We start from the raw sequence: 27,186 nt of genomic DNA on the forward strand, positions 1-27,186 counted from the left end.
AAGGACATTCAATGTTTTTTCTCCACTTGGAGGAACAATTTCATTTAGCCAATTGACAATCTCGCCACCAGCTCCACGGAGAAGAATTGGCGGGTCCAAAAGGAAATGCAAGGTGCTCTTAGACACAGCAAGCATTTAATGTGTATAGATACGGCTAAGTCATTAAAGCTGGTGCCTAACTTGACACTCTGGTTGCTGAAGGTAGGGTACATTGCGTGGTTACTTATGCTTAATCCATTAAGTCTTAATAATTCTACGTGTGTCTCGCTCTGGTGCTTCACAACAGGACACAAGCCTACTGCATTTGTTTAGAGAGCTTTTATGTACACATGTGGGCCAACAGTGTGCACCTGTGTGAGCAGTAGCTGGACGGAGCATCAACAATTACACAGAATTACAAAGGTCAAGCGCGCCCCCTTTTGGGGCTTGTACACGTGGGGCTATTATTGCTGTCTATCTTATCTGTACACTGCACATGGTTTTAAAGGGTATATATGTGTACACTGTATGGGAGTGTAAAACTCTGTTTTCATTGAATTGTGAATGTCAGGGCCTGTTCTCAACAAGGTACACCTAAGCGGTAACCTTGTGGGGGAAAACTGTATAAAAGTCTGTTTCTTGTTCAATAAAGACCTATAGTTCACCCTCAATCTAGAGTCCTGTATCTTATTAGGGGAATCCGCTACAAGGGATTGCTTTGGTCTTCCATACTCCCTTGGATAACCACAAAGCTCTTGTAAGAGCTTGTGTAGAGCTTGTTCCTGCTGCCCTCTCTGGGGAAAGAGAGGTTCACCCACGGGAACCTGGAGCCTTCTCGTAGGTCCAGGGTGGGTAAGAGACGGCGAGACCCTAACCAAGCTGCGGTGGTTCGTGGGGTCTGAAGTGGTTACGGTGTCTGTTGGAGTGCTTGGAGCCCTCGGGAAGCACTAGGAGCATCCGTCAACGGAGGTACCCGGTCGGGGTGCCGGTTGATCCGTTACATTGGTGGCAAGCGGTGGGATGGTGTCCTAGTGCGAGGGGAAGCAGCTCTGAGACATTGGTAACGTTATTGAGCGAGGTAACACCCGTGCAGTGTCGCCATGGAAGAGGAATTCGTAAGGAGGTTGCGAGAGATGCAGATACAGCACAGGGGACCAGTGTCAAACCAGGTCCTGCTAGGCATGATTCTGTGCCCTTGGATCGCTGGAAGGAAACGCTAGCCCGCGAGCAGCGCCACCAGGGAAAAATCCTCCCCTCCATCCAGAAAAGGTTCTGGTCGCAGTATGGATTGCGGGAGCGGTTTTTGGGAGATACACCGCACAAGGAGCAGACAGCTGAGTTAAGCAGGCTGGTCTGGGCAGAGATGCGGTTGGAAGAGAGCTATAGAGCCCTCTGGTGGCATGTATCCCAAACATGCCCTTGGATAGCGGATGACTGCCCAACGGAAGGCTTTGGCTACGGCGGCCTGGGACTGTTGTACGGGAAGCTGTCAGGGGACCCTAACTTTTGAGCGATTTGGAGTGGCGGTTAGAGGAAATTATGGATTACAGAGAAAGTATTCTGAACATCTCGGAAGTGATCTGGAGGACACTGGAAGATATGGAGTTTCTGTCCGTACAGGAATGGGAGCTGGAGATCGCCTACAGACAGGTGCTAGACTCTGCTCAGCGCCAGGGCTGGGCTCCCCTTGCCTGGGAATAACCAGAAGAACCAGCTGACAGTCCAGAAATCCTGACTGAAGAATGGACAATATGGCACAGTAGTAGTGTGCTTTGCTCACCTGCACCCATGGTCTTGGATGAGGATGTCTTATGTCGGATGCAGCAAGTGCTGACTCACATGGACAAACCTGTTTCTGCACGGGATGAGCTTGGATGGAGGAATGTGTCTGTCCAGCCTCTGGATAAAGGTATGGGAGAAGAGGAAGCCATCTTCATTCCCAACCAAAGGGAGAAGGCAGCCCTGACCCCAATGGTGCAGATGGGACCGCAGTCACTGCACCAGACCTACAGGGATGCTGGATGGCCGGTCCAGATGCCCAACCTACCCTGCAGGAATACCAGGAGGAGGAGGTAGATGATCCCTCCTCTCTACAGCAGACCCCCAACCAGGTCCTGGGGGTAGTATTCGCCAACCCCAACCCAGCAAAAGAGCTGGCAACAGAGCAGAGTGCGGTTGGCCTCTGCCCTCAACATACAAAAGATGTAGTTCCTGTGGTAGTGGATGGGACTACAGTCTTCACTTGTATACCCCAGGGATGCTGGACAGTCGGCCCAGATCCCCAACAGCCAGATGAAGTGAGCCCCACCACCTTGTCTTCTCTCCAGCGGCTGAAAGGACTCCCTGGAGAAGGGCCAGTCCACGCTTATCCCCAGCGGTGGGTATGTTCTACGAGAGAGGCAGAGGTTGGATGGGTGAGTAACGATGTTTTCCGGACAATTTGATGGGATACAGGGTGGGTGCAGACATTGGGAGGACAAGTGGAACACAACCTACCTTAGAAAGGATGGAAAATCGGTCTCTTAGCCCACTAGGCCCCTCCTATGTCTAAGTCACGCTGTGTCTATTAGTGATGCAGGGTGCCCAAGAAGCCCAGTCTGGCCTGCCCAAACCAGACTTCCACAGACTGATTGGCTATGAGAGCTCCATGCGCCTTGCCAAGACAAACTTACAAACTATGTGGAACTTTGTCAAGGAAGCGGTCATGATGGATTGACTCTTTGGGACTTGTTACCCGACTAACTTAGGCAAAGACCAGTTGGAGGTCTGATACCTGGTTAGTCTACCTTTGGGGGGAAGATATGTGACAGTATTCACCGTCACTGGAGGTGAGGAGCAGATACTTAGAATTGCTTCAGATGAGACAGCAATATTTGTCAGCAATATCTTCATAAAGAAATATGAAGATTTAATCCTATTTTACACTGGGAAACTTACTATAATAGACAATTGCCATGAAGTCTGACTCCTAGATACTGTGTGTATTCCATGTCCTTGCATGCCAGACAGGCTTCCCTATTATTTGTGTATTGAAATGGAATGTGTATTGTGTTAAAGTTTACCTGTCTCATTGTTAAATGTTAATGACCTCTCTTGTTCTGTCTGTCTTAAGATAAACTTATTATGGGATGTATATGTGTACACTGTATGGGAGTGTAAAACTCTGTTTTCATTGGATTGTGAATGTCAGGAACTGTTCTCAACAAGGTCCACCTGGGCGGTAACCTTGTGGGGGAAAACTGTATAAAAGTCTGTTTCTTGTTCAATAAAGACTTATTGTTCATCCTCAATCTAGAGTCCTGTCTCTTATTGGGGGAATCCGCTACAAGGGATTGCTATGGTCTTCCGTACACCCTTGGATAATCACGAAGCTCTAGTAAGAGCTTGTGTAGAGCTGGTTCCTGCTGCCCTCTCTAGGGAAAGAGAGGTTAACCCACGGGAACCTGGAGCCACAAGTGGTTTGCGGGGTCTGAAATGGTTACGGTGTGTGGTGGAGTGCTTGGAGCCCATGGGAAGCACTAGGAGCATCCGTCAACGGAGGTACCCGGTCGGGGTGCCGGTTGATCCGTTACAGAACCTAATGCCCAAAAGGGAAAAGGGTATTGGTTCAATTTAAACCCTCTACCCTACAAAATCAAAAGAGCTGAGGTTTTTTTTCTGTTTAACTTTTTTTTTTTTTTTTTTACTCTGGCCCCAACCTCCACCTAGCCCAGAATAACGTGTTCCTCATCTTGAAGCCTCCTGGGATACTCATGTCACATCTCCCAGGAGGCTGCAGGACAAGGCATACATAGTGGCCAGAGGGTGGGTTTGGCGATTCATTGACAGCTGGCTGTCTGAACCTGAAAGAAGAGGCCAGCTGAAGAGGACCAAGATGGAGGAGCTGGACCTGGGCTATGTCACCTAAACAGCAGATTGCAGCTGGGTAACACTGGATTCACTGTATGGGTGAATGTGTGTTTTGAAGATAATCCAGCAATACAGGTGAGTAGGTTGAGGAGGGGGTTAAGTTCCAAATTAAGTATGCGTGTGAATAGCCAAAGTGTGGACATTGTCTCACACTGTATTCTTGTCAGTAGGCTGGTACTTGAAGAAATGATTACAGTGAATGATAAGGAATTCAAAATACTTCAGAAAAATAAACATTTAAAGGAGAAGTACAGCCAAAGCTTGTTTGGCTGTACTTCTCCAGTGGATCACAGGAGTGCAGTTCAGGCTGGGGCAAGATCATGACAATCTGGTCGGGATCCGCCCACAACCTTGGACCAGCATCTGGCTCAGCCTCTCAGCGAATCACCAGCTCTTTGCTCACGGAGTTCCGAGAACCAAGGGATCAGCAATTTTAGATCACTCGGTTCTCACCCTTGGAGCTGGCGGGGACAGATGCAACATTGGACTGATGCTGCATCCACCCGAGTATGATTCTAAAGAAATAAAAATATACCCATACTTCTCTTTTAAGAGGTGCTGGAATTTTTATGCTGATTTCAGTAGTTCAAAATGCAAAGAAATCTTCAAATGGCCCTGGTAAGGCAGCTCTCTGCACACCAGCCTCGCTCAATAGATAAAGATAAAAAAATAGTTTCTGGTTAGGTGTACCCAAAGAAAAATGTAATTCTAAAAAGCAGCACACTAATGGTCTAAATACAAGACCCAATAGCATTAAGTAATGTGAAACGGGCATGCTAATAAAACTTGGTTGGTTTACAACAATCTCAAACAACATTAAAGTATAAGTGCTACAATTCACAAACTTTATGCGCTCAAATCATAATGAATTAAAGTGTTTGTTACCTTAAAAAAAAAAAAAACATAAAACATACTGTTTCCTTAAAGCATGTTATACAGCACAGTGCTTGTGCTGTGTAATTTGGCACCCCGTATCACCTAAAAAAAAACCTGGCTGATCCTGCCAGTTTCTACCCTTACCCCTGTAAACTGACTACGGTATATCATGGCTCCTGAGTCCTGACACCGTGGTCAGTGTACGTGCCTCTGTCATCTGCAGCCCTGCTCTCTGTCTCCTGTGTCAGCGCTGCCCCTCCATTTCTGCTGCTCTCATATTTATTCTAAAATAATCCCGTCCACTCTGTAATATAACACTAAGTGCTCCTGTGCCTGTCATATAGAAATATGCCGATCTGTACCTATATCAGAGCGGCTCCCAGCGATCAGCTGATCCCTCGGCTCGCTCTCTCCGCTCTTCCCCTCCGTCCCGGCTGACGTCAGCTGCAGTGCTCGGCCCCACCCACTGGAGCTGTAAGCCGGGCAGAGAAGAGAGCCGAGGGATCAGCTGATCACTGGGAGCCACTCTGATATACTGTATCTCACAAAAGTGAGTACACCCCTCACATTTTTGTAAATTTTTATTATAACTTTACTTATATCTTTTCATGTGACAACACCTGAAGAAATTACACTTTGCTACATATAAAGTAGTGAGTGTACAGCTTGTATAACAGTGTAAATTTGCGGTCTACTCAAAATAACTCCACACACAACCACTGATGTCTAAATCGCTGGCAACAAAAGTGAGTATACCCCTAAGTGAAAATGTCCAAATTGGGCCCAATTAGCCATCTTCCCTCCCCGATGTCATTTGACTCGTTAGTGTTACAAGGTCTCAAGTGTGAATAGGGAGCAAGGTGTGTTTGATAAAAAGATAATAGAATCCGCGCTAAGGAATCAAAGGATATAAATAAGTACTAATAAGCTGCAGCCTCACTTAAACTATAGCCAAATGACTATATAAATAGATAAGAATGGAGGTGATGGCGCTGCTTATATTATAAAGTGTAATTAGGTGGATATACCTATGTAAACATATATCGTCGGATGAATTGTATATAAAAAAGGCTATGGAGAATAGCCACCAGGTGGCGAAGTGTAATGTGCAAAGATGTGCTGAGATAAATAAATATGTGTATATATACAATATGCAATAGTGATGAAAATAAATAATCAACAGGGTGAATATATAAACAACATTAAATAGATCAATCAATAAATAATATAAAATGACTCAAAAATCACGATGATAAAAATTAGTAAAATAGTGCGGGAAAACCTTGACCAAACAGGGTAAATGTGCAAATATACAGGGGAGTATTATCCAAAGTGCACAAATAGGTGATAGTACTAAAAATATAAAGAATTATAAAAATATAAGTTCGTGATCAAAAAATTGTGCAAAAGCAATAAAAGTGCGGGAAACTTCTTTTCAAAGTGTGACAATAAGTAATGATCAGTCAATTCATATACTAGAATACATCCATAAATAGGTGAGTGTACCCAGTGAGATAGGTGGGCAGTGACTTACGGTGACCCCCAAGGTGGGTGACTGGTGAGCTGCAAAGTGGCTACTGATGAAAAACCTACTCACCAGATATACCCACCCCACACAGGGGTATAGAGTGGGTATTGTAGATATGCCTCGCTGGTCTTTACTCTGTGTAGTGGTTCCCTTCCTGGGGGAGAATGGTGTGGGGTCCGCGGGGTATCACAGATATCCTAACGTGGGGTCCAGTACTAGGGTCCTGTTCCAATATGTCCGATGCTCCGTGGAGGGATCTAGTATGGCCACTCACAAGTATATGGATGGGAGGGTCATAGGAAGTGGAAAGACTCGATAGTGTGATATCGTAGGGGATATTTTATTCAGCAGTGTACAATAAATGAATACTCACAATCAATCATATGGTAAACAGCGTGGTATTGGCGTCCCGGAACGCAATGCGTTCCAACTGGAAACCGGAACCGGAAATGACGTGACGTCACGTCATTTCCGGTTCCGGTTTCCAGTTGGAACGCATTGCGTTCCGGGACGCCAATACCACGCTGTTTACCATATGATTGATTGTGAGTATTCATTTATTGTACACTGCTGAATAAAATATCCCCTACGATATCACACTATCGAGTCTTTCCACTTCCTATGACCCTCCCATCCATATACTTGTGAGTGGCCATACTAGATCCCTCCACGGAGCATCGGACATATTGGAACAGGACCCTAGTACTGGACCCCACGTTAGGATATCTGCGATACCCCGCGGACCCCACACCATTCTCCCCCAGGAAGGGAACCACTACACAGAGTAAAGACCAGCGAGGCATATCTACAATACCCACTCTATACCCCTGTGTGGGGTGGGTATATCTGGTGAGTAGGTTTTTCATCAGTAGCCACTTTGCAGCTCACCAGTCACCCACCTTGGGGGTCACCGTAAGTCACTGCCCACCTATCTCACTGGGTACACTCACCTATTTATGGATGTATTCTAGTATATGAATTGACTGATCATTACTTATTGTCACACTTTGGAAAGAAGTTTCCCGCACTTTTATTGCTTTTGCACAATTTTTTGATCACGAACTTATATTTTTATAATTCTTTATATTTTTAGTACTATCACCTATTTGTGCACTTTGGATAATACTCCCCTGTATATTTGCACATTTACCCTGTTTGGTCAAGGTTTTCCCGCACTATTTTACTAATTTTTATCATCGTGATTTTTGAGTCATTTTATATTATTTATTGATTGATCTATTTAATGTTGTTTATATATTCACCCTGTTGATTATTTATTTTCATCACTATTGCATATTGTATATATACACATATTTATTTATCTCAGCACATCTTTGCACATTACACTTCGCCACCTGGTGGCTATTCTCCATAGCCTTTTTTATATACAATTCATCCGACGATATATGTTTACATAGGTATATCCACCTAATTACACTTTATAATATAAGCAGCGCCATCACCTCCATTCTTAAGGTGTGTTTGATGTTTTCGCTCTCACTTGAAGTTCTTACTGGTCACTGGAAGTTCAACATGGCACCTCATGGCAAAGAACTCTTTGAGGATCTGAAAAAAAGAATTGTTGCTCTACATAAAGATGGCATAGACTATAGGAAGATTGCCAAGACCCTGAAACTGAGCTGCAGGCACAGTGGCCAAGACCATACAGCGGTTTAACAGGCCACGCCATGGTCGACCAAAGGAGTTGAATGCACGTGCTCAGCGTCATATCCAGAGGCTCTCTTTGGGAAATAGACGTATGAGTGCTGCCAGCATTGCTGCAGAGGTTGAAGGGGTGGGGGGTCAGCCTGTCAGTGCTCAGACCATACACCGCACACTGCATCAAATTGGTCTGCATGGCTGTCATCCCAAAAGGAAGCCTCTTCTAAAGATGATGCACAAGAAAGCCAGCAAACAGTTTGCTGAAGACAAGCAGACTAAGGACATGGATAACTGGAACCATGTCCTGTGGTCTGATGAGACCTAGATAAACTTATTTGGTTCAGATGGTGTCAAGCTTATGTGGCGGCAACCAGGTGAGAAGCACAAAGACAAGTGTGTCTTGCCTACAGTCAAGCATGGTGGTGGGAGTGTCATGGTCTGGGGCTGCATGAGTTCTGCTGGCACTGGGGAGCTACAGTTCATTGAGGGAACCATGAATGCCAACATGTACTGTGACATACTGAAGCAGAGCATGAACCCCTCCCTTCGGAGACTGGGCCGCAGGGCAGTATTCAAGCATGTCAAGCATGTCTCCAGACCTAAACTGTATTGAGTATCTGTGGGGCATCCTCAAACGGAAGGTGGAGGAGCGCAAGGTCTCTAACATCCACCAACTCCGTGATGTCATCATGGAGGAGTGGAAGAGGACTCATGCCCAAGGAGGTTAGGGGAAGGGCTGGAAAATGACGGCCACACAAAATATTGACACTTTGGGCCCAATTTGGACATTTTCACTTAGGGGTGTACTCGCTTTTGTTGCCAGCGATTTAGACATTAATGGCTGTGTGTGGAGTTATTTTGAGGGGACAGAAAATTTACACTGTTATACAAACTGTACACTCACTACTTTACATTGTAGCAAAGTGTCATTACTTCAGTGTTGTCCCATGAAAAGAAAAACTATATTCTTTACAAAAGGGGTGTACTTACTTTTGTGATACTGTAGGTACAGATCGGCATATTTTTTTCCTATAAGACAGGCACAGGAGCACTTAGTGTTATATTAAAGAGTGGATTAGATTATTTTATAGTGGTTGCTTAAAAAACACTTTAACTTGCAACATTATAAGTAAAAAAACACATAAATAACACAATTTATGTGAAAATATTAGTGACAATGTCCCCAAACGCCAGTGCCATAGAACACTGAAAGTAAAGAGCCAGGTGCAGTGCTACAGGTAACGCATCAAAACACTGAGTATCCATGACAGGTGTCCCAGAGAGCAGCAAACGCTCCTACTGAAACCGTAGGATCTCTAAATGAAAAGAAATCTGAGAACGCCTTGCTGATCAACAGCCTAGATAGCCTGTCGTATCTAACAACGCCGGTGTTCAGAATGCCGCTACCCATCGGATTGTGCAATGGAAGTGACATTCGGACCAAAAACCACTTACTGCGCATGCGCGATTACGGGTAGCGGTGATCTGATAGAACACCCATGAGGACATCTTACTACACCCAGCTACGTCTTTCATTTCAGAGTAATTTTAGCAATAAAGTGAGCATATATAAATATAGTATATCGACATCTGTGATGCTGTTTGGATGTTTCATTTTGAAAGCATAAAAGGTTAGCGGCGAGCAGTGCGGGGTGTACCAACATGGCCTCCGCCACCTTCCTACTGCTGCCGTCCAGCTTGTTTAATAATGTAACATCAAAACACCATCACATATGTCAATATACTATATTTATTTATATATGCACACTTTATTGCTAATATTACACTGATATGAAAGATGAAGCTGGGTGTAGTAAGATGTCTGCATGGGTGTTCTATCACATTACCGCTACCTGTCAGATCATGAAGTGTTTGGAATGCATAGGGCTGTGGAATGCATCGCTCATGCGCAGTGTTTTTGGGTCCGAAAGTCACTTCCGTTGCACAATCTGATGGGTAGCGGCACGCTGATAGAACACCAGCTTGAGCTCCCCAACAAGTAATGGAAGAGGGATACACAAGCACACCCCATAGTATAGTAATTTTGAATAAAAACAGAAGATTTATTAAAAAGACACTCACATTACATAAAAACACAGATAAGCCAGCAGAAGAAAATCCAAGATGGCCACCACAGTACTTCCGGCGGATGTGACATCACCACAGCGGGCACTGGTGACAAACTGCCAAGTTTAGTGTGCAGCAGCTGCCCATGGCAGTGTGAATGGGCACTTGCACCATTTCTGTCTGCACATATCTCATACAGGCAATCGCAGTTCTGCTTACTTATATAGTTATTTTTGTTTCTCTTCAAAGACTACAAAGTCCCTTGAATCATTTGTGAGCTTTGGAGCTGTCACACATTTCCTATAATTTTAATTTTGTGTGCCTCTAAAATTCGCATTTGTTTTTTTTTTGTTTTTTTTTTAATTTACTACATTCTTTTTTATCCCTGATGAAGGGGAAGCCTTGTTCCCTCCAAAATGCGTTGGATGCTTATATGTGAGTGCATTACAAACAAAGGCATTTTTAGCTCTATCTTCTCTGGTGTATAAATGTATAACAATAGGAGAAAGTTAGGCCCCTTTCACATGGGCGATCCGATCCGCCTGTCAGTTTTTTAGGCGGACTTGATCAGATGCTCCATGCATCCCTATGGGGCAGCGGGTGTCAGCGGAGACATGTCTGCTGACACCCGCTGCTCTCTGATCCGATCCTGTCCGTCAAACCCGAATGGATGGAAACCCTATTTTCCATCTGTTTGGAGGATCTGATCGGATAGGATCGGATGAGAACGGACAGGCGGTCTGTTCTCATCCGATCTCCCCATAGAGGACAGCGGGGATCTGACAGCTCTGTCTCCGCACACAGAGTGAAGACAGAGCTGTCATCCGCTTGCTCAGCGGGGATCGTCAGATCGATCCCCCGCTGAGCAGAACGGAGTCCTTTGGGCGGAGCTCCCATGTGAAAGAGGCCTTAGGACAATGCTCACTGCACACTTAGACCCGGTTCACACTACTCCGACTTGTCAGGCGACTTGGTCGCCTGACAAGCCGTGCTCCATTCTGTACAATGGAACCGTTCTAATCAGAGCGACTCAAGTCGCTCCGACTTAGAAAAAGGTTCCTGCACTACTTCAGGGGGACATCGGAGCAGCTTGCATTGACTTCTATTATAGAAATCGTTGGCAAACCGAGATGAGGTCGTGCTGCATGTGGTGGGTTGAGTCGCCCCAGTGTGAACCGGCTCTCAATCACATTGTCAGATTTTTCACTATATAAAGAACTTTCAGGGCTGGATGTATGCTGGCTTCATATATATGTTTCAAAGACTTCAGTGGTAAGATCTCTATTCCTGAGTTCCCAGCTCCACCCACCTGTTGCCATCATTTTCATGCAGCAGAAGTGCAGGGAAGAGACCTTATTGCTGGAGTGCTTGATAGAAGGTGACTGAGCCTGCCAACATTCACTCATAATTGTGTACTGTCTGGATGGACTGATCCTTTAACACCCTCAGGCCTAGGGATATGTTTGCGCCTAAAGCCGGCTAAAGATAGATCGAAATTCAGCCGGTTCATCTGCAACCAACCAAATTTTGATCTACCTATGGGCAGACTGGTTGTACTGAAGTCATCGTTCGACTTCAGTTAAATCAGCCTGTCAGGTTTTTTTTTTCTATGCTACAGCTGCTGGCAGTGATCATTGTATTCTGACGGAAGGGAAACCTCCTGCTGTCAGAATCAATTGGCTCATAGGGAGGGATTTCCCCATCAAGACTGACTGTGTTGATGGGGAAATTGAGGAGTTTTTTTTTTCCTTCAACCTGTGGTCGAAGGAAAAAAAATTGCATAATGTATGGCTTGCTTTAGTAGTGATTTTAGTTTGAAGCCTGGAAACCCTATTTTTAGTGAATATGTGAACAATAGTGATGCACCAAATTGAAAATTCTGGTGCCGAACCCAAAAATTCAGGATGCACTTAACCGAAAAGAAAATGGACAGTTTAAAATAATAATAATTAATTAAGTCAACGGGACGTGATTTTGCATCAAAGTCAATGGGACGTGATTTTGCATCAAAGTCAACGGGACGTGATTTTGCATCAAAGTCAACGGGACGTGATTTTGCATCAAAGTCAACGGGACGTGATTTTGCATCAAAGTCAACGGGACGTGATTTTGCATCAAAGTCAATGGGACGTGATTTTGCATCAAAGTCAATGGGACGTGATTTTGCATCAAAGTCAATGGGACGTGATTTTGCATCAAAGTCAATGGGACGTGATTTTGCATCAAGGTCAACGGGACGTGATTTTGCATCGAAGTCAACGGGACGTGATTATGCATCGAAGTCAATGGGGGATGCAAATTTGCACTGAAGTCAACAGGGGGCATTTTTCCATTGAAGTCAATGGGACACGATTTTGCATTGAAGTCAAGGGGATGCAGCATGCCATTATTGGCACTTTTAAGCCTTTTTATTCAGCGGCTGCCAAGCCGCTGCAAGCAAAGCCAACAGAATACTGGGATGTATAAGTGATCATCAGTTGCATGTAGCAGTGTTCAGCTGTCAAGACCTTTATTGTAACCCAGCCTGGATCCAGCAGACATACAGTGCAGACTTGTACATTAAGCACACCTGCTCCTTGTAGGTGCTCAACCATGTTTTTAAATGGTTAAAAACAGCAAGTGTAGATCTTTCCTCTCTAGCAGGAAGGCAGGGCAGATGACGCGGCAGATGACATGGTAGAGGACACAGTAGAGAACACGGCAGATGACACGGCAGATGACACGGCAGATGACACGGCAGATGACACGGCAGATGACACGGTAGATGACATGGTGGACTTCTGCCGACTAATCATTAAGGTATTAACAAAGTCAGGTAATATCTTTGCGTGTTACACTTGTTATGGCTGCTGGCTACGACAATCAGCCAATCAATTACCAGGAAGGCAAAAATGTCTCACACTCTCCAGACCTGACACACTACGATATTATCGGACGTATGATAATCCGTTTCTATTCGCATGCTAGTCTCATATTGAAAATAAAAGGTTCCTAAAGTTACGAAAATTCTCATACGACAGAATAAAAATTCAGAAGTGATGTATTATATTTTCAGATAACTGTACTGATTAAACGAAAATCGTATGATCTTGTATCATACGAGAAAATTTTTCGTGTTTGTCCCTGCGGATAATATCGGTTGAACGGTCGTGATCGGCTCTCAAAAGCTGTGTGCTAACGATCAGATTATCGTACGATCGCTTGGAAAGCGGTATTTTTCATCCGATTTTCTGATGGCGTGTACAGGTCTCGAGTCTTGTGACCCCCCCCCCCCTAACAACCACAGATTATAGTGCTGGTGTGACCAGTCAATTTGCAATGCAGATGCACCTCTAAGCGAGTTTCAAGGCACAAGACTCAGACGTGATATAATCTGACAGTGATTTCTTCAAATCCTTTAATGTGCATATACACCCTTAATTATCTAGCAGCAAATTATAACCTTAATGGCATCTAATTACCTCATAACAATGGGACAGCAGGGAAATGTGACTGCTTTTATTAAAAAAAGAAAATAAACTATAAAGTACAGTAAGCAGTAAGTACAGATTTGCAGTTATTACAGCAATATTTACCTGGGAGCAATTTCATGCATTGACATGCTTTCTGTTCCATAATTTTATATATAGTATTTTATATACAAATTTGTAAATGCTTTTTTTCTTTTTTTTATTGGCCATCTGTAGATCATGGAACTTAATTAGCATCCTTCCCTAATGTTGTGCTGATAAGCTATAGATGAGGAATGGATTATGTTTTCTATCACTGCAAGGGCAGTGTTAATTTTGGCAGCAAATTTCATTTCGTTTTAGTCATAGTCTTTTGATTAAAATGTCATTTTAGTTTTAGTCCTATTTAAGTTTTTGGACTAAAATGCTATTTTAGTTTTAGTCATATTTTAGTCATCTGAATTTTTTTGGTTTTAGTCATATTTTAGTTGCCTAAAATCTCCAGTACATTTTAGTCTACTAAAATCTCAAAAATTTTAGTCAACTACAAATCGAATGAGATTAGGTAAAATGGAATGCATTACCTAAACATTTCTGTAGAATTTCCAAACTAATTATATACTTCTGGAGTAAAATCTAATAATATGTTATTATTTATGGTATTAAGGTTTGAACACGCACTACAGACACAGATTTAGCCATTGTGACATATAACATCTTTTTTATATATCACGTTATATATATATTTTTTTTTTCTTCTTTTTTATATATATATATATATATATATATATATATATATATATATAAAATATATATATATATATATATATATATATATATATATATATATATATATATATCACCACGTTTTATAAACAAACAGAAATATTGCTTAATGACAAACAGAATTGCAATTTTAAAATAGAAAAAAAAAACAAAACTAAACTCTATTGGCTGTAAAATCATTGCACATATTACCAACATTAAATATTAAGAAAAAAATACAAGAAAAGCCTTTTTTTTTTTTATTAAATGTTTCTCTTTCAGCAGCTTAGTAGATGCCCCTTACTAATACTTATGCGGTGGTGCAATACATGTTTAAACTTTATTGTGCTATTATTACCGGCTCTGCATGGAATTGTGTTGCCGATTTAGAAATGGCCAGCAGAGGAGAGTTAATTTTGATGTCAATTTTCAATTTAGTTTTTGTCATAATCTTTTGACTAAAATGTCTTTTTTAGTTTTGGTCGTATTTTAGTCATCTGAATAGTTTTAGTCGTATTTTACTTGACTAAAATAGTGTTAATTGAGTAGACGAAAATATTTTAACAAAATGAACACTGCTGAGAGGCAGAGGAACAGCAAGGTGCAGTCACTGTGCAGCAACATTAATGTGTCACTCCAGGCAAAAATCAAACATTCCTACACAAAGTAACCCAAATATACACAGATCAGACTATGCTCAAAGCTTAAGGCCCCTTTCACACTTGTGCGACTTCAAAGTCGCACGATTTTACCGTGATTTTGATGCGCCTTTTTGATGCAAGTTTGACTGGGCTTATAAAAACGCATCAAAATCATCAAAGAGAAGTGCAGGGACTACTTTGAAGTTGGTGCGACTTCAAGTCGCACAGATATGAATGGAGCTAATTGGAAATAATAGAGAATGACTTGTCATGCGATTTTGCAGTCCCAAATCGCATGACAAGTCGCACAAGTGTGAAAGGAGCCCAAGTCATTTTAGAAATATTAAAAAAGAATAGCGCAACCATGCAAAAGAAATGACTATCAAATATGAAGACAATCCATAAATAAAAATGTGGATTTAGTTCCACCATATGGCCATATCGTGCTCAAGCCCACCACCGCGTCAAAGTACCCCATTATCAGTGGGTCCTACACTATCCATAAAAAAGGGGTGAATCCAGCCTCTCCAACCCTTGGAGACAACACTCCTTGCTGGGAAGGTGTGCTAATGCACTGCAGGGGACTCCTCCTGTATCTACTTGATAGAGGACACCAATAGAGTACAGGTGTGTGCGGGGGATGGGATACTCTATTGGTGTCCTCTATCAAGTAGATACAGGAGGAGTCCCCTGCAGTGCATTAGCACACCTTCCCAGCAAGGAGTGTTGTCTCCAAGGGTTAGAGAGGCTGGATTCACCCCTTTTCTATGGATAGTGTAGGACCCACTGATAATGGGGTACTTTGACGCAGTGGTGGGCTTGAGCAGGATATGGCCATATGGTGGGACTAAATCCCCATTTTTATTTATGGATTGTCTTCATATTTGATAGTCATTTCTTTTGCATGGTTGCGCTATTCTTTTTTAATATACATGTTGCTTGGTCCATAGCTGCACCGGCTTTAGATATACATGTTCAGGGTTTGCTCCCCCAATTTTTTGCTTGTTTATTTTAAAAATATTACCTGGTGATCCTGCCAGTTAGATCTGGCCTTTTCTTCTACTTTAGGCTGAAAGCAGAGTCCATTTATGTATGATGCAAATGTAGCTGCCCTCATATACAACGTATATACAAATAAGGTATGTAAAACAGTAACACTCTGCTAAAGTAATACTGTCACCTTGCAGGGCAAAGTGACAGTGGGGGGGGGGGGGGGGGGGTTTATTAAAACCGGAGAGTGAAAAATCTGGTGCAGCTCTGCATAGAAACCAATCAGCTTCCAGGTTTTGTTGTCAAAGTGGACCTTCAGTTATTTTTTCATCTTTCATTTCATCCTACATTTTTTTCTATATAAAATAATATGCACAGTGTTTGGAGGGAAGCTTCAGAATGGCAAAGATGTTTTTATTACAAATTATGTGAGCAGACTGCAGTTCCTCTTTAAGGCTTCTTTCACAAAATCGAGTCTCCAAATCGCACGATTTCCAGTTCCATGTGACTTTTGGTATAATTTTGATTCAACTTTACATTCTATGAATTAAACTTGCATCAAACATTGGACCAAAGTAGTGCAGACACCTTTTCAAAGTTTGAACAGGTGCCATTGAAAACAATGGTGTGTAGTTTGTCATGCAACTTTGGACCTCAAATTGCACAAGCGTGAAAGGAGCATTAAGGATAAGTTCACCTTCGGGAACAATTTACATGTTCCATCTGTTTTTGGGGTGGAACATATAAGGCCCCCTTTCACACGGACATTCCGATCGGGTCCACCTGTCCGTTTTTCAGGCGGACCCATGTCAGAAACTCTATTCTTCTCTATGGAGCGGCGGGTGTAAACGAACATGTGTCTGTTTACACTGCCTACATCCAATCTGATCTACCAAAAAGAGACAGATGGGGATCTGTTCCTCTTCTGTCCAGCGGATTGGATGGCAGTGGGGTGTAAACGGACAGGCTGTACATTTACATCAGGCCGCACATCAAGAAGAGCGGTCTGTGTGAGCATTCTTCTCACTGACCTCCATTGTAAGAGGAGGTTCCTTCTCATTAACCCCCAATGTAGGGGGGTGGGTTCTTCCCACTAGCTACCAATGTGAGGGGGCATGCTTCTCAATCAGTCTTCTCACTAGCTACCAATGTGAGGGGGCATGCTTCTCAATCAGTCTTCTCACTAGCTACCAATGTAAGGGGCGCATTCATCTCATTGTCCACCAATGTAAGGGGGAATTCTTCTCAATGACCACCACTTGAAGGGGGGTTCTTCCTGCTGGCCATCAATCTAATGGGCATTTACTTCACTGACCTCCTTTTTAAGGGGGGCATTATTCTCACTGATCATGACGGGGGGGGGGGGACATTCTACCCACTGGCCAACAATGTGAGATGGGCATTCTTCTCACTGACCAGCAAAGTAAGGGGCATTTTCCCATGTATTCCCAATAAATCAGTTTTAGAAGGGATTACCCATGATCCGAACATTATTTTAAGGGTTCCTTTAGGGCAGGCATCACTAAATGGCAGACCGCGGTCCGGATCCGGACCAAGCTAATGTCTCATCCGGACCCCTGAGGTCCCACCCTTTAGAGTCGTTCTGCCCACAGCCATCACCACTGCCAGTCTCACAGAGCCAACAGCTGGAGGCAGGAAAGCTATAGACAGAGGGCGGGGGATATCCAAGTAAACAAGCAGGTGATTGGTTGTGAGGATTCAGGGCGGTCATTGCACAAACATGCGATTTGGACCTCTGCTGGAAGAATATTTTACTGACTGGACCTTTGTAAATTTTAATTCAATACCCCTGCTTTAGGGTAAAAAGCATGAGAAAGGCTGTGCTAATATCAATCTTTTGAACACCGGCCCTAATGAAGTCACACCTTAAGGTGACACAAGACATAAAATAAGTCTCATTTTCCATCAGCAAAGCTATAATCATTTCCAGGTTCTGCCAAGAACAACCTCCTTTTCATATAGACTATCCTGGCATCCGTCCACATTATTAATATTATTGGAACACGGTGCCAAGGAAGATCACAAGGTATGTGACATGTAAACACATTTTGTAAGGCCGCAGACCAGTACCAAGTCAACAGAAAAGAATTACTATAATCACAGGGAACAATGACACATGTTTCAGTAAATGCTAGAGTGGAGGATTATGGGAAAATCTTTGCAGATATTCTTTACTGCATTCTGTAGCCACCCCCACCCTAAGAACTATAATTGTATTCATACACAACTAAATCCAGCTACAGCCAACTTTGGTTAGATGCCAAGAAAAGGTAATGAACCAAAGAATGGATTAAATCGTCCTTACTTTAAATGCAAGTGGAGCATTAAATGGAAACTTTAGCTAATGTACAAGTCTAAAAGCTGAACTTCAAGGACAGCTTAAAAGATAAAGTAAAAAAGAAAAAGCATGATAAAATAATGTTGATACCTTTTGGAAACGAACCACTTCCCACCCAAGGACGTTCTTGTACGTCTTAGGGTTTCAGTGGTTATACCGGGATGGTGCCTGCACCTACAAGCATCATCCCAGTACTATTCTTTCCAGCCGGAGATTCTCTTTAATGCAGAAGTGATCCGAGTGACTAATTACCCACTTGATCACTTCTGGGGGTGGTGGAAGGGGGTACCACCCCCCTCCCGCTGCCGCCTTTCACGGGCTCTCTGGTCTCATCGTGGCGGCAATTGCTGCAATGGCTACCCTTTACAGAGATAGAGAAAGGAACTGACATCGTTCCCCTCTCTCTGTAACCCTGGAAACCGGGAGCGATGAGTAATTTGTCACTTCCGGTTCCACCCCCTACGTTTACCTGTCCACCAGTGGCCAGGAAAGCAGCTGATCAGATCGATCTGTGTCTGATCGGCTGCATGGGGGGCCAGAGGAGAGATTTAGAGCCGGTTCACATAGACGCAACCCGACTTTGCCGGGCGACATGTGAAGTCGCGGTGCGCAGCTCGCACCACGACCTCGGAGTGGCCAGCACGGACTTCATATCATTGAAGTCAATGCAGGTCGCTCCAGGTCGCCCCAAAGTAGCTCAGGACCCTTTTTCTAAGTCGGAGCGACTTGTGTCGCTCCGATTAGAACGGGTCCTGTGCTAATCTATGGCAGGCGACCCAAGGCGACTTCTTGCCTGACAAGTCGCCCATGTGTGAACCGGCTCTTAGGGTTTGACCCCAAACATCTCCGTAAAGAGGACGTGTCACAGCCCATGCTGTCACAAGGGATGTTGTTCATCCCTTGTGATAGCAATAAAGTTAAAAAAAAAAAGTGTAAAAAAAGTTTGTATAAAATAAATAAATTTAAAGCGCCCCCATCCCACTGTGCTTACGTGCAAATGTGAACGCATAGGTTACTCCCGCACGCATATGTAAATGGTGATCACACCACACATGTGAGGTATTGTCGCGAACATCCGAGCGAGAGCAATTATTCCAGCACCAGCTCCTGTGCAACTCTGAACTGGTAAACTGTAAAGGCGTTTAAAGCGTTGCCTATAGAGAATTTTTAGCACCGTAGTTTGCCACCATTCCACGGGCAGATGCAATTTTAAAGCGTGACATGTTTGGTATCCATTTACTGGATGTAACATAATTTTTCACATTATGCAAAAAATTGGGCTAACTTTACTGTTTTTTTTTTTTTAATTCATGAATGTGTTTTTTTTCCAAAGAAAATGGAATTTGCGCAGCAGTTTTTCAAATGCAGTGTGACATAAATTGCAACACACACCATTTTATTCTATAGGGTCTCTGCTACATTGAATATATAATCTTTGGGATTCCAAGTAATTTTCTAGCAAAAAAAAAAAAAGTAGATTTTTGCATGTAGGAGCGAAGTGTCAGAATAGGCTAGGGAAGGAGGTGGTTTAAGGTTTTTTTTTTTATTTATAATCATCACCAAACAGTAATGTGAGCAGTTCTTAATGTGTAGCATTATGGGGGGTGGGAAGAGTTAAGGGTTAGACCAGAAGGGGACCATGTGAAAATAAAAGAGGGCCTCAAGTGCGGCCAGTGACACTTGCAGAGGGTCGTACAGTCGTGGCCAAAAGTGAGAATTACACAAACATTAATTTTGTCTGCTGGCTTAGTTTTTATGATGGCAATTTGCATATATTCCAGAATGTTATGAAGAGTGATCAGATGAATTGCAAAGTGCCTCTTTGCCAGTAAAATTAACTTAATCGCCCCCCCCCCCCCCCCATAAAAAAGTTACACTGCTTTTCAGCCATGCCACAAAAGGACCTGCTGACATCATGTCAGTAATTCTCACGTTAACACAGGTGTCAGTGTTGACGAGGACAAGGCTGGAAATCACTTTGTAATGCTGAGTTAGAATTAAAGCGTTACTCCACTCAAAAGGGGAAGTTACGCTTTAAGGACTCGTCCCCCCCCTCCTCTTGCACAATTGGCATTTTTGAGGTGCGGGAAGGGAGCACGTACCTGACAGGTATCTGCTCCCACTTTAATTCCGAATGTTGTGGTGCTCAGCAATGGCAGTTCCCTTCCTCCTTCTGCAGTGCAACTCACGCATGAGCAGTGAGCACCCGGCTGTGAAGCCACAAGCTGTCACAGCCAGGTGCCCATAATGAAGATGCCGATGCTGCCAAGGGAGGACAGAGGATGAAGACGGCTGGGGTGAGCTTATAGCTGGACCGCGGGGACAGGGGAGTGGCTGTTTTTTTAAAAGACAGCAGCTACACTTTTTTGATAGGTGTCTGGAGCTCCTCTTTAAGCCACGTACAGACAATCTGAAAATCGGATGACAGATCGTCTGTTTCTTTCTTTTTTTTTGCATGCTAGTCGCACATTTAGGCCCCTTTCACACTGTCCGTCCGTCGGACAGACTCCGTTTATCTCAATGGGGGATCGATCTGCCGATCCCCCGCTGAGCAGGAGGATGACAGCTGTTCTCCGTGCTGTGTGCGGAGACACAGCTGTCAGTTCCCCATGCATCTCTATGGGGGAGTCGGATGGGAATGGACCGTCGGTCCGTTCTCATCCGATCCGCCGTCCAGATTTGACGGAACGGATCGGATGTCAGCAGACATGTCTCCGCTGACATCCGATGCCCCATAGAGATGCATGGGGTGACCGTTCAGATCCGCCAAAAAACTGACAGGCGGATCTGAACGGTCCGCCTGTGTGAAAGAGCCCTAAGACTAAAGTTATGAAAATTCTCATATGACAGCATAGGAAATCGGAAGTGATGTCATGTGTTGTAGTATTTCTATTGTATTTTCGAACAACAACTGTACTGATTAAATGAAAATCGTACAATCTGGTATCGTATGAGAAAAACTTTCATGCTTGCACGATCAGATAATATCAGATGAGCAGTCTTGATCGGCTCTCGAAAGCGGCGTACTAACGATCCGATTATCGTACGATCGTCTTGTGTCATTGACAATACTGTTAAGCTCTAGCTCCTGCACTGCTGCTCAGAAGCAGTGCTATTTATCCCCCCCCCCCCCCCCCCCGATGGTGGTCAGGGCAGTAGCAGTGTGGCAGTAAAATTTAACCGGATCAAACACTCCCACGCTGCTTTCTCTCCCCAGTGGGTCCGATATTATATTTGGTGTACTGCAAGGTGCAGAAGACTCCACCTGAGAGTACTGCCTTCTTCATTGCCAGATGCTGACACTGCTGAAAAACAGCGAATGTTTCAGCACCTGGCACCCCTTGCTTCTGCTCTGCAAAGTGTGCAGGTGCCCAACAGGTGGCAGACCCAGCCCAGGACATGACAGGTCACACACAAAGTTTCAGCGGGCCACCTGTTGGGCACCACTGGGTTAGACCCTCTGTCAAGTTTTTACTGCCGTAGGTGTCCACATTGGGGAGATTCACCCTGCTATTTTTCCATATTTCTCTAAGCAGAATTGTCTTTAAAGGAAGTGTATAGTGTTGTGCAGGGCTTTTTTTCCTCACAGAATAAGTGCAGGAACTCCTCCCTTCTGGGTTGCCCTTTAACTCCGCCCCTACCCACCTCCGAGCACCGTTGGTTGGTTCCACCTCCACCGAGTATCATTTTGTGGTGTTTAGAGTCCTTTGTATGGAATTTGTTATTGATAACAAGAAAGGCAGTAAAATAGATCTATCAGCAATGGACACCCCAGTGACAATTGATCCACCCCAGCATTAATAGACCCTCCAGCAGCAATAGACCCCCCCCCAGCAATGATTGACCCCCTGCAACCTAAGTCCCACCTCCATCAAAAATAGATTCTCCACTAGCAAAAACAGATCTCCCCAGCAACAATAGACCCCCTGCAAAAATAGATCACCTCCAGCAACAAAAGATTCCCCAGCAGCCAACATCAATAGACCCACCAGCAGCCAAAAACAAAGACCCCCTTCTTGAACAGTAGATCCCTCCCCGCAATGATTGTCTCCCCCCCCGCAACATAAGACCCACCCCTAGAAACAATAGATCCCCCACCAGCATCAGAAGACCTCCCCAGCAACAATAGACCCCTTCCTCTGCAAAAATAGATTCCCCAGCAGCAATAAATCCTCCAGCACACCCCCAGCACCCCTTGCCACTACATTCAGTTCTGAGGGTGCCGGAACTGCGTTTCCCCGCGTTTGAGATGAAAAAAAGCCTTGGTGTTTTGTATATATTGTCTTTATAAATAAAACTTAAATAAATGTAGAGGCTGCTGCAAGGGCTGCTATTAAAGTGAACCTGTTTTCCCCTGAATAGACACCGAACAAGTTTGCATTAAAGCAGAACTCTAAGGTCCCTTTCACATATACGCTTCGATCAGATCCGCCTGTCAGTTTTTCAGGCAGATCTGATTGGATGCTCGATGCATCCCTATGGGGCAGCGGATGTCAGCGGAGACATGTGCACTGACACTCACTGCCACCCGATCCCATCCTGTCCGTTAAATCCGGATGGATGGAAACCCTATTTTCCATCCGTCCAGCGGATCGGATGGGATCGGATGAGAACAGACAGGCGGTCCGTTCTCATCCGATTCCCCCATAGAGGACAGCGGGGATCTGACAGCTCCGTCTCTGCACACAGAGTAGAGACGGAGCTGTCATCCACTCGCTCAGCGGGGATCGGCGGATCGATCCCCTGCTGAGCAGAACGGCTCCATCGACGGAACGGAGCCATGTGAAAGGGGCCTAAGTGTTTTAAAAAGATCCTCAAGCACATTGTCCACATAAATTATTATTACGACATGTGGAATTCACATATAATGCATACTGCATGCAACATCAACATCAAAAGAAAGCAGTAACTATCCTCCTTTCTGCAAAACGCTGGTTGAAATATACCCCCTATGCATTAAAATGCACTACAAAATGGGATGAGATTAAAAACAAACAGACTGTGAAGTGCAGACGTGTACATAGGACCTGAAGCAGAGAACCAGATAATATATCTGCAGATGAAATGTTGGATTTTTTTGGATGAGCATTTGCCATTTTTGTACCTGATTGCTGGTCTCATTGATGGCCTCAAGGAGTTTCTCTACAGCAGACTGAAGTCGGCCGCTGATATTCAACACCTGAGTTTCCTCTTCTGGGCCGATACCTGTCCCAGGAAAATCCGCTTCCGTCAGCTCCAAGGGGACATCTAGATCTTCCTCAGTGGCTTCTGACCAAAGGACCTCGTACTTCACCCCGCTACAGGCCTCTGCACCATCAGCATCTAAAAAAAGAGAAGAACAGCTAACTTAGGCTCCGTTCACACCTATGTGTTTGTTAATACTTCTTTTTAAAAGCAAAACTGTGTTTATGGCCTAATCGACCTCATTGGAGGAGCTGCAGAAAGGCATGTAGAGTGTTTTTACTGAGATTTGCATTTTTAATCCACCAAACAAATTGGCCAACGGAAAAAAAAAAAAAAAGCATATAAAAACGCATAAAAAAGTGAAAAATGCGTCAAAAACGTTTGTGTAAAAACACAAAATGCACCACAAAAAGCACTGTAGAAACGGATCAAAAGCAAACTGCAAAGGTGTAAACCAGGCCTTAGAGACGGAGTGCAGTGAGTTTAAAGCTGAACTCCGGAGATTTTACAAAACACACCCTTAGGGCTCTTTCACACAGTCCGCCTCCGCAGGCGGATCAGTGCTGCTCAGCACTGATCCGCCTGCGGAGGCGGACCGTGTGAAAGAGCCCTAAGGGTGTGTTTTGTAAAATCTCCGTGTTCGTAAACACAGATCCCCGCTGAGCAGGCAGGTGACGGCTCTCTCTCCGCTCTGTGTGCGGAAAGGGAGATGTCAGAGCCCAATGCATCTCTATGGGGGAATTGGATGAGAGCGGATCGCCTGTCTGCTCTCATCCGATCCCCTGGACGGATGGAAAATAGGGTTTCCATCCATTTGGATTTCACGGACAGGATCGGATGCAGATGGCAGAGGGTGTCAGCAGACATGTCTCCGCTGACATCTGCTGCCCCATAGAGATGCATGGGGGGATCCGATCAGATCCGCCTAAGAAACTGACAGGTGGATCTGATCGAATCGCTCGTGTGAAAGGGGCCTCACAGTGGACCCCCTGCCCACACTGCTATGGTTAAAATGCCCACTAGGTTTAGGGGTAGAGGAATAAGTTTAATTTATTTTATTTTTTTTAACTCTTTGCTCTGGCAGGCTTCCTCTACACTGTGTGACCAGCCCCTAAAACCTTTACTCAAAGGCCTGTTTCACACGAGCTTCAGCTTGTATAAGAGCGGTGTAAATAGCAAGTGTGCAAGCAAAAGTGTAAACGCATATGAAACTCTCAGCAAGCTTTTGCAAAGCTTTCGGCAAGCTTCAAGCAGCTTTCTCAAAGACAGCAAAGCGCCCTTCAGCTCCTGTTTGGAAATGTTATAACACAGATCTCCAATCACCTATACAATAACTGTAGCTGCTGACTTTTAAAAAACAGACACTCACCTGTCCCTCGATCCTGCGGTGTACTCACCCCAGTCAGTCTCACCCGCTGTCTTTGGTCACCCAGGTAAAACAGCTTGCGGATTCATAGCTGGGGGCCCACTGCGCATGGGCGAGTTACCCTGCGCATCGTGAATAGTGAATGCAGTCTTCTGGGACCGGTCAGTGTCCCCCACAAGACTGCAGAGGGGAGGGAGGAGAACTTCCGATGCAAATTGACAAAGGGTCAGTTTTTCACTTGTTTTTGCATTGGTAGTGGATGTAGAAAAAAAACTGATGAATATTTTATGCATTCTGATGTGATTGAACTGATGAAATGAACGGTCCACATGTGTGAATTGGGGCCTAAGGCTCCTTTCACACTAGCGGACCGTTCAGATCCGCCTGTCAGTTTTTCAGATGGATCTGAACGGATGCTCCATGCATCTCTATGGGGCAGCAAATGTCAGCGGAGACATGTCCACTGACATCTGATCCAATCCGTCAAATCTGGACGGATGGAAACCTCTATTTTCCATCCGTCCAGCGGATCGGATGAGAACGGACAGGCGGTCCGTTCTCATCCAATTCCCCCATAGAGAACAGCGGGGACCTGACAGCTATGTCTCTGCACACAGCGCGGAGACAGAGTTGTCATCCTCCTGCTCAGCGGGGGATCAGCGGATCGATCCCCGCTGAGAAAAACGGAGTCCGCCGACGGACTACCATGTTTGAAAAGGGCCTTAGGATGAAAAAGCCAGGATGTAAGGACAGCCTATCTCCTGCCTGAGCTCAGTGCTGATAAATAGGCAAAAGAACTATTATATATAACCGGGGCTGTCATGATTACATGAAAATAAATCAAAGGCTTGTTCATAGACTGTTTAAGGCTGGCCATCCATGTTCAATCCTCTTGTACATATTTCTGTTAGATTTACCAAAATCCATATAAGACGAGGACAAAACACTTTCAATTGTATCCCATAAGCCAGGTCTTTGTACTACATAGTTGAAGGTAAACTGTAAGAAAATTGTATAACATATGGCCAGCCTGAGCTCCTCCAACAACCTAGATCATGGGTGTCCAACCTTTTGGCCTCTCTGGGCCACATTGAGTGTAGAGAAATTTTCTCGGGCCGCATATAAAATATATACTATAGTTAAGGTATATAATTAATAAAATGCCGCCGCACCCCCCGCACTAATTTAACACAACTAGAGGATGATCAAATGAAATGTAATCCGTATACAGAGGTTTACTTCTTCTGAGAGATATCAAAGGAACACTCTAACCACCATGACCACTTCAGTGATTTGAAGAAATGGTCATGGTGGTAGGAGTCAGAAACACTGCACATGCTCGCCTCCCCCCTCCCCTGCGACGCAGCCTCTGCCTACCGTTAGTTGGAAGCTGCTGTGGCCGTGCCCCCGACCCGACTTCCTTCCTCCCCAGTAAAAATAAAAAAATTGGCAGGGGGCAGTGGGCCGCATTGCCTGCGGTTCCGGGCCGCAGGTTGGACATGCCTGACCTAGACTCTGGAGTGTGTATTATTCATCAGCCAGGAGCTCAGGCAGGAGACTTATAGACTGACAATGACTGACAGGGAGAGAATAAAAGTGAATATCGGCTCACACAGGTATATCAGGATTTGGTAGTAAATGCCGTGTTTCCTACACCTCTCAGGCACTCAGTGATAAACTCTCTCTGATTCTTGGGTCTGCACACACCTGCTTCGGCTATTATAAGGGTGTCCCACGCTCCCTCTTAGATTTTTGGAAAATGCAATAGTAAGAGTGAGATTGGCAAACACTAAACACATTCAGGGACTATGGGGGGGGGGGAGATCTGGAATTTACAACTACACTGTTGCCATTCAGAGCTGTCAATACCATGCACTTTCTGCCATAAATCCAAAACCCCAAAAGCCTATTTTTAGGCAATGGTGGCATCAATATAAAAGGTGTTTTTCTTTTTTATGATGTGCTTATGATATTTTTTATGAGGTGTTTATGATATTCTACATTTGATATTCTGAAAGCAGAACGTGTGCCCATAGCAATATCAGTTTGCTTCTGGCAACAAACCTTTCACTCTGCCCAGTAAATGGGCAGAAGGTGTACGGATCTAACAAGGGTTTGGTGTTCTGCGCCTTTACTTTCAGAAAACAATGGAACACTGCCACCCAGTGGCCTAATCACCACATAACATTGAAAAAGTGCTACGGTAGTTTACACTGGTGCGATTTCTGACAGGACTTGAGAATTGCACGACAAGGGAAATCACACTATTTTCAATGGTACCCAATCACATCAATGTGACTCTGTGCAGTGAGAATTGGGAAAAGGTTGTTGTGCTACTTTGATGCGATCGCAGTGCTGTTTGGCTCCATAGAGTATGCTAGTCACATCCAAAGATGCATCAAAGTCACACT

General features: G+C 44.3%; 1 protein-coding gene across 1 annotated transcript in view; it reads right to left on the reverse strand.

Annotated features, from left to right (window-relative positions):
* Positions 1-27,186, reverse strand: part of AKAP9 (A-kinase anchoring protein 9) — a gene marked incomplete at its 5' end in the record, with an annotated part of 407,878 nt that overhangs the window by 152,414 nt on the left and 228,278 nt on the right. Inside the window, 1 exon segment of the mRNA XM_082257825.1 lies at positions 23,330-23,547. Within this exon segment, the coding sequence (XP_082113951.1) occupies positions 23,330-23,547 (218 nt within the window).

The sequence above is a fragment of the Pelophylax lessonae genome (genome assembly GCF_965119305.1).
Source record: "Pelophylax lessonae genome assembly, chromosome: 5".
NCBI lineage: Eukaryota > Metazoa > Chordata > Amphibia > Anura > Ranidae > Pelophylax > Pelophylax lessonae.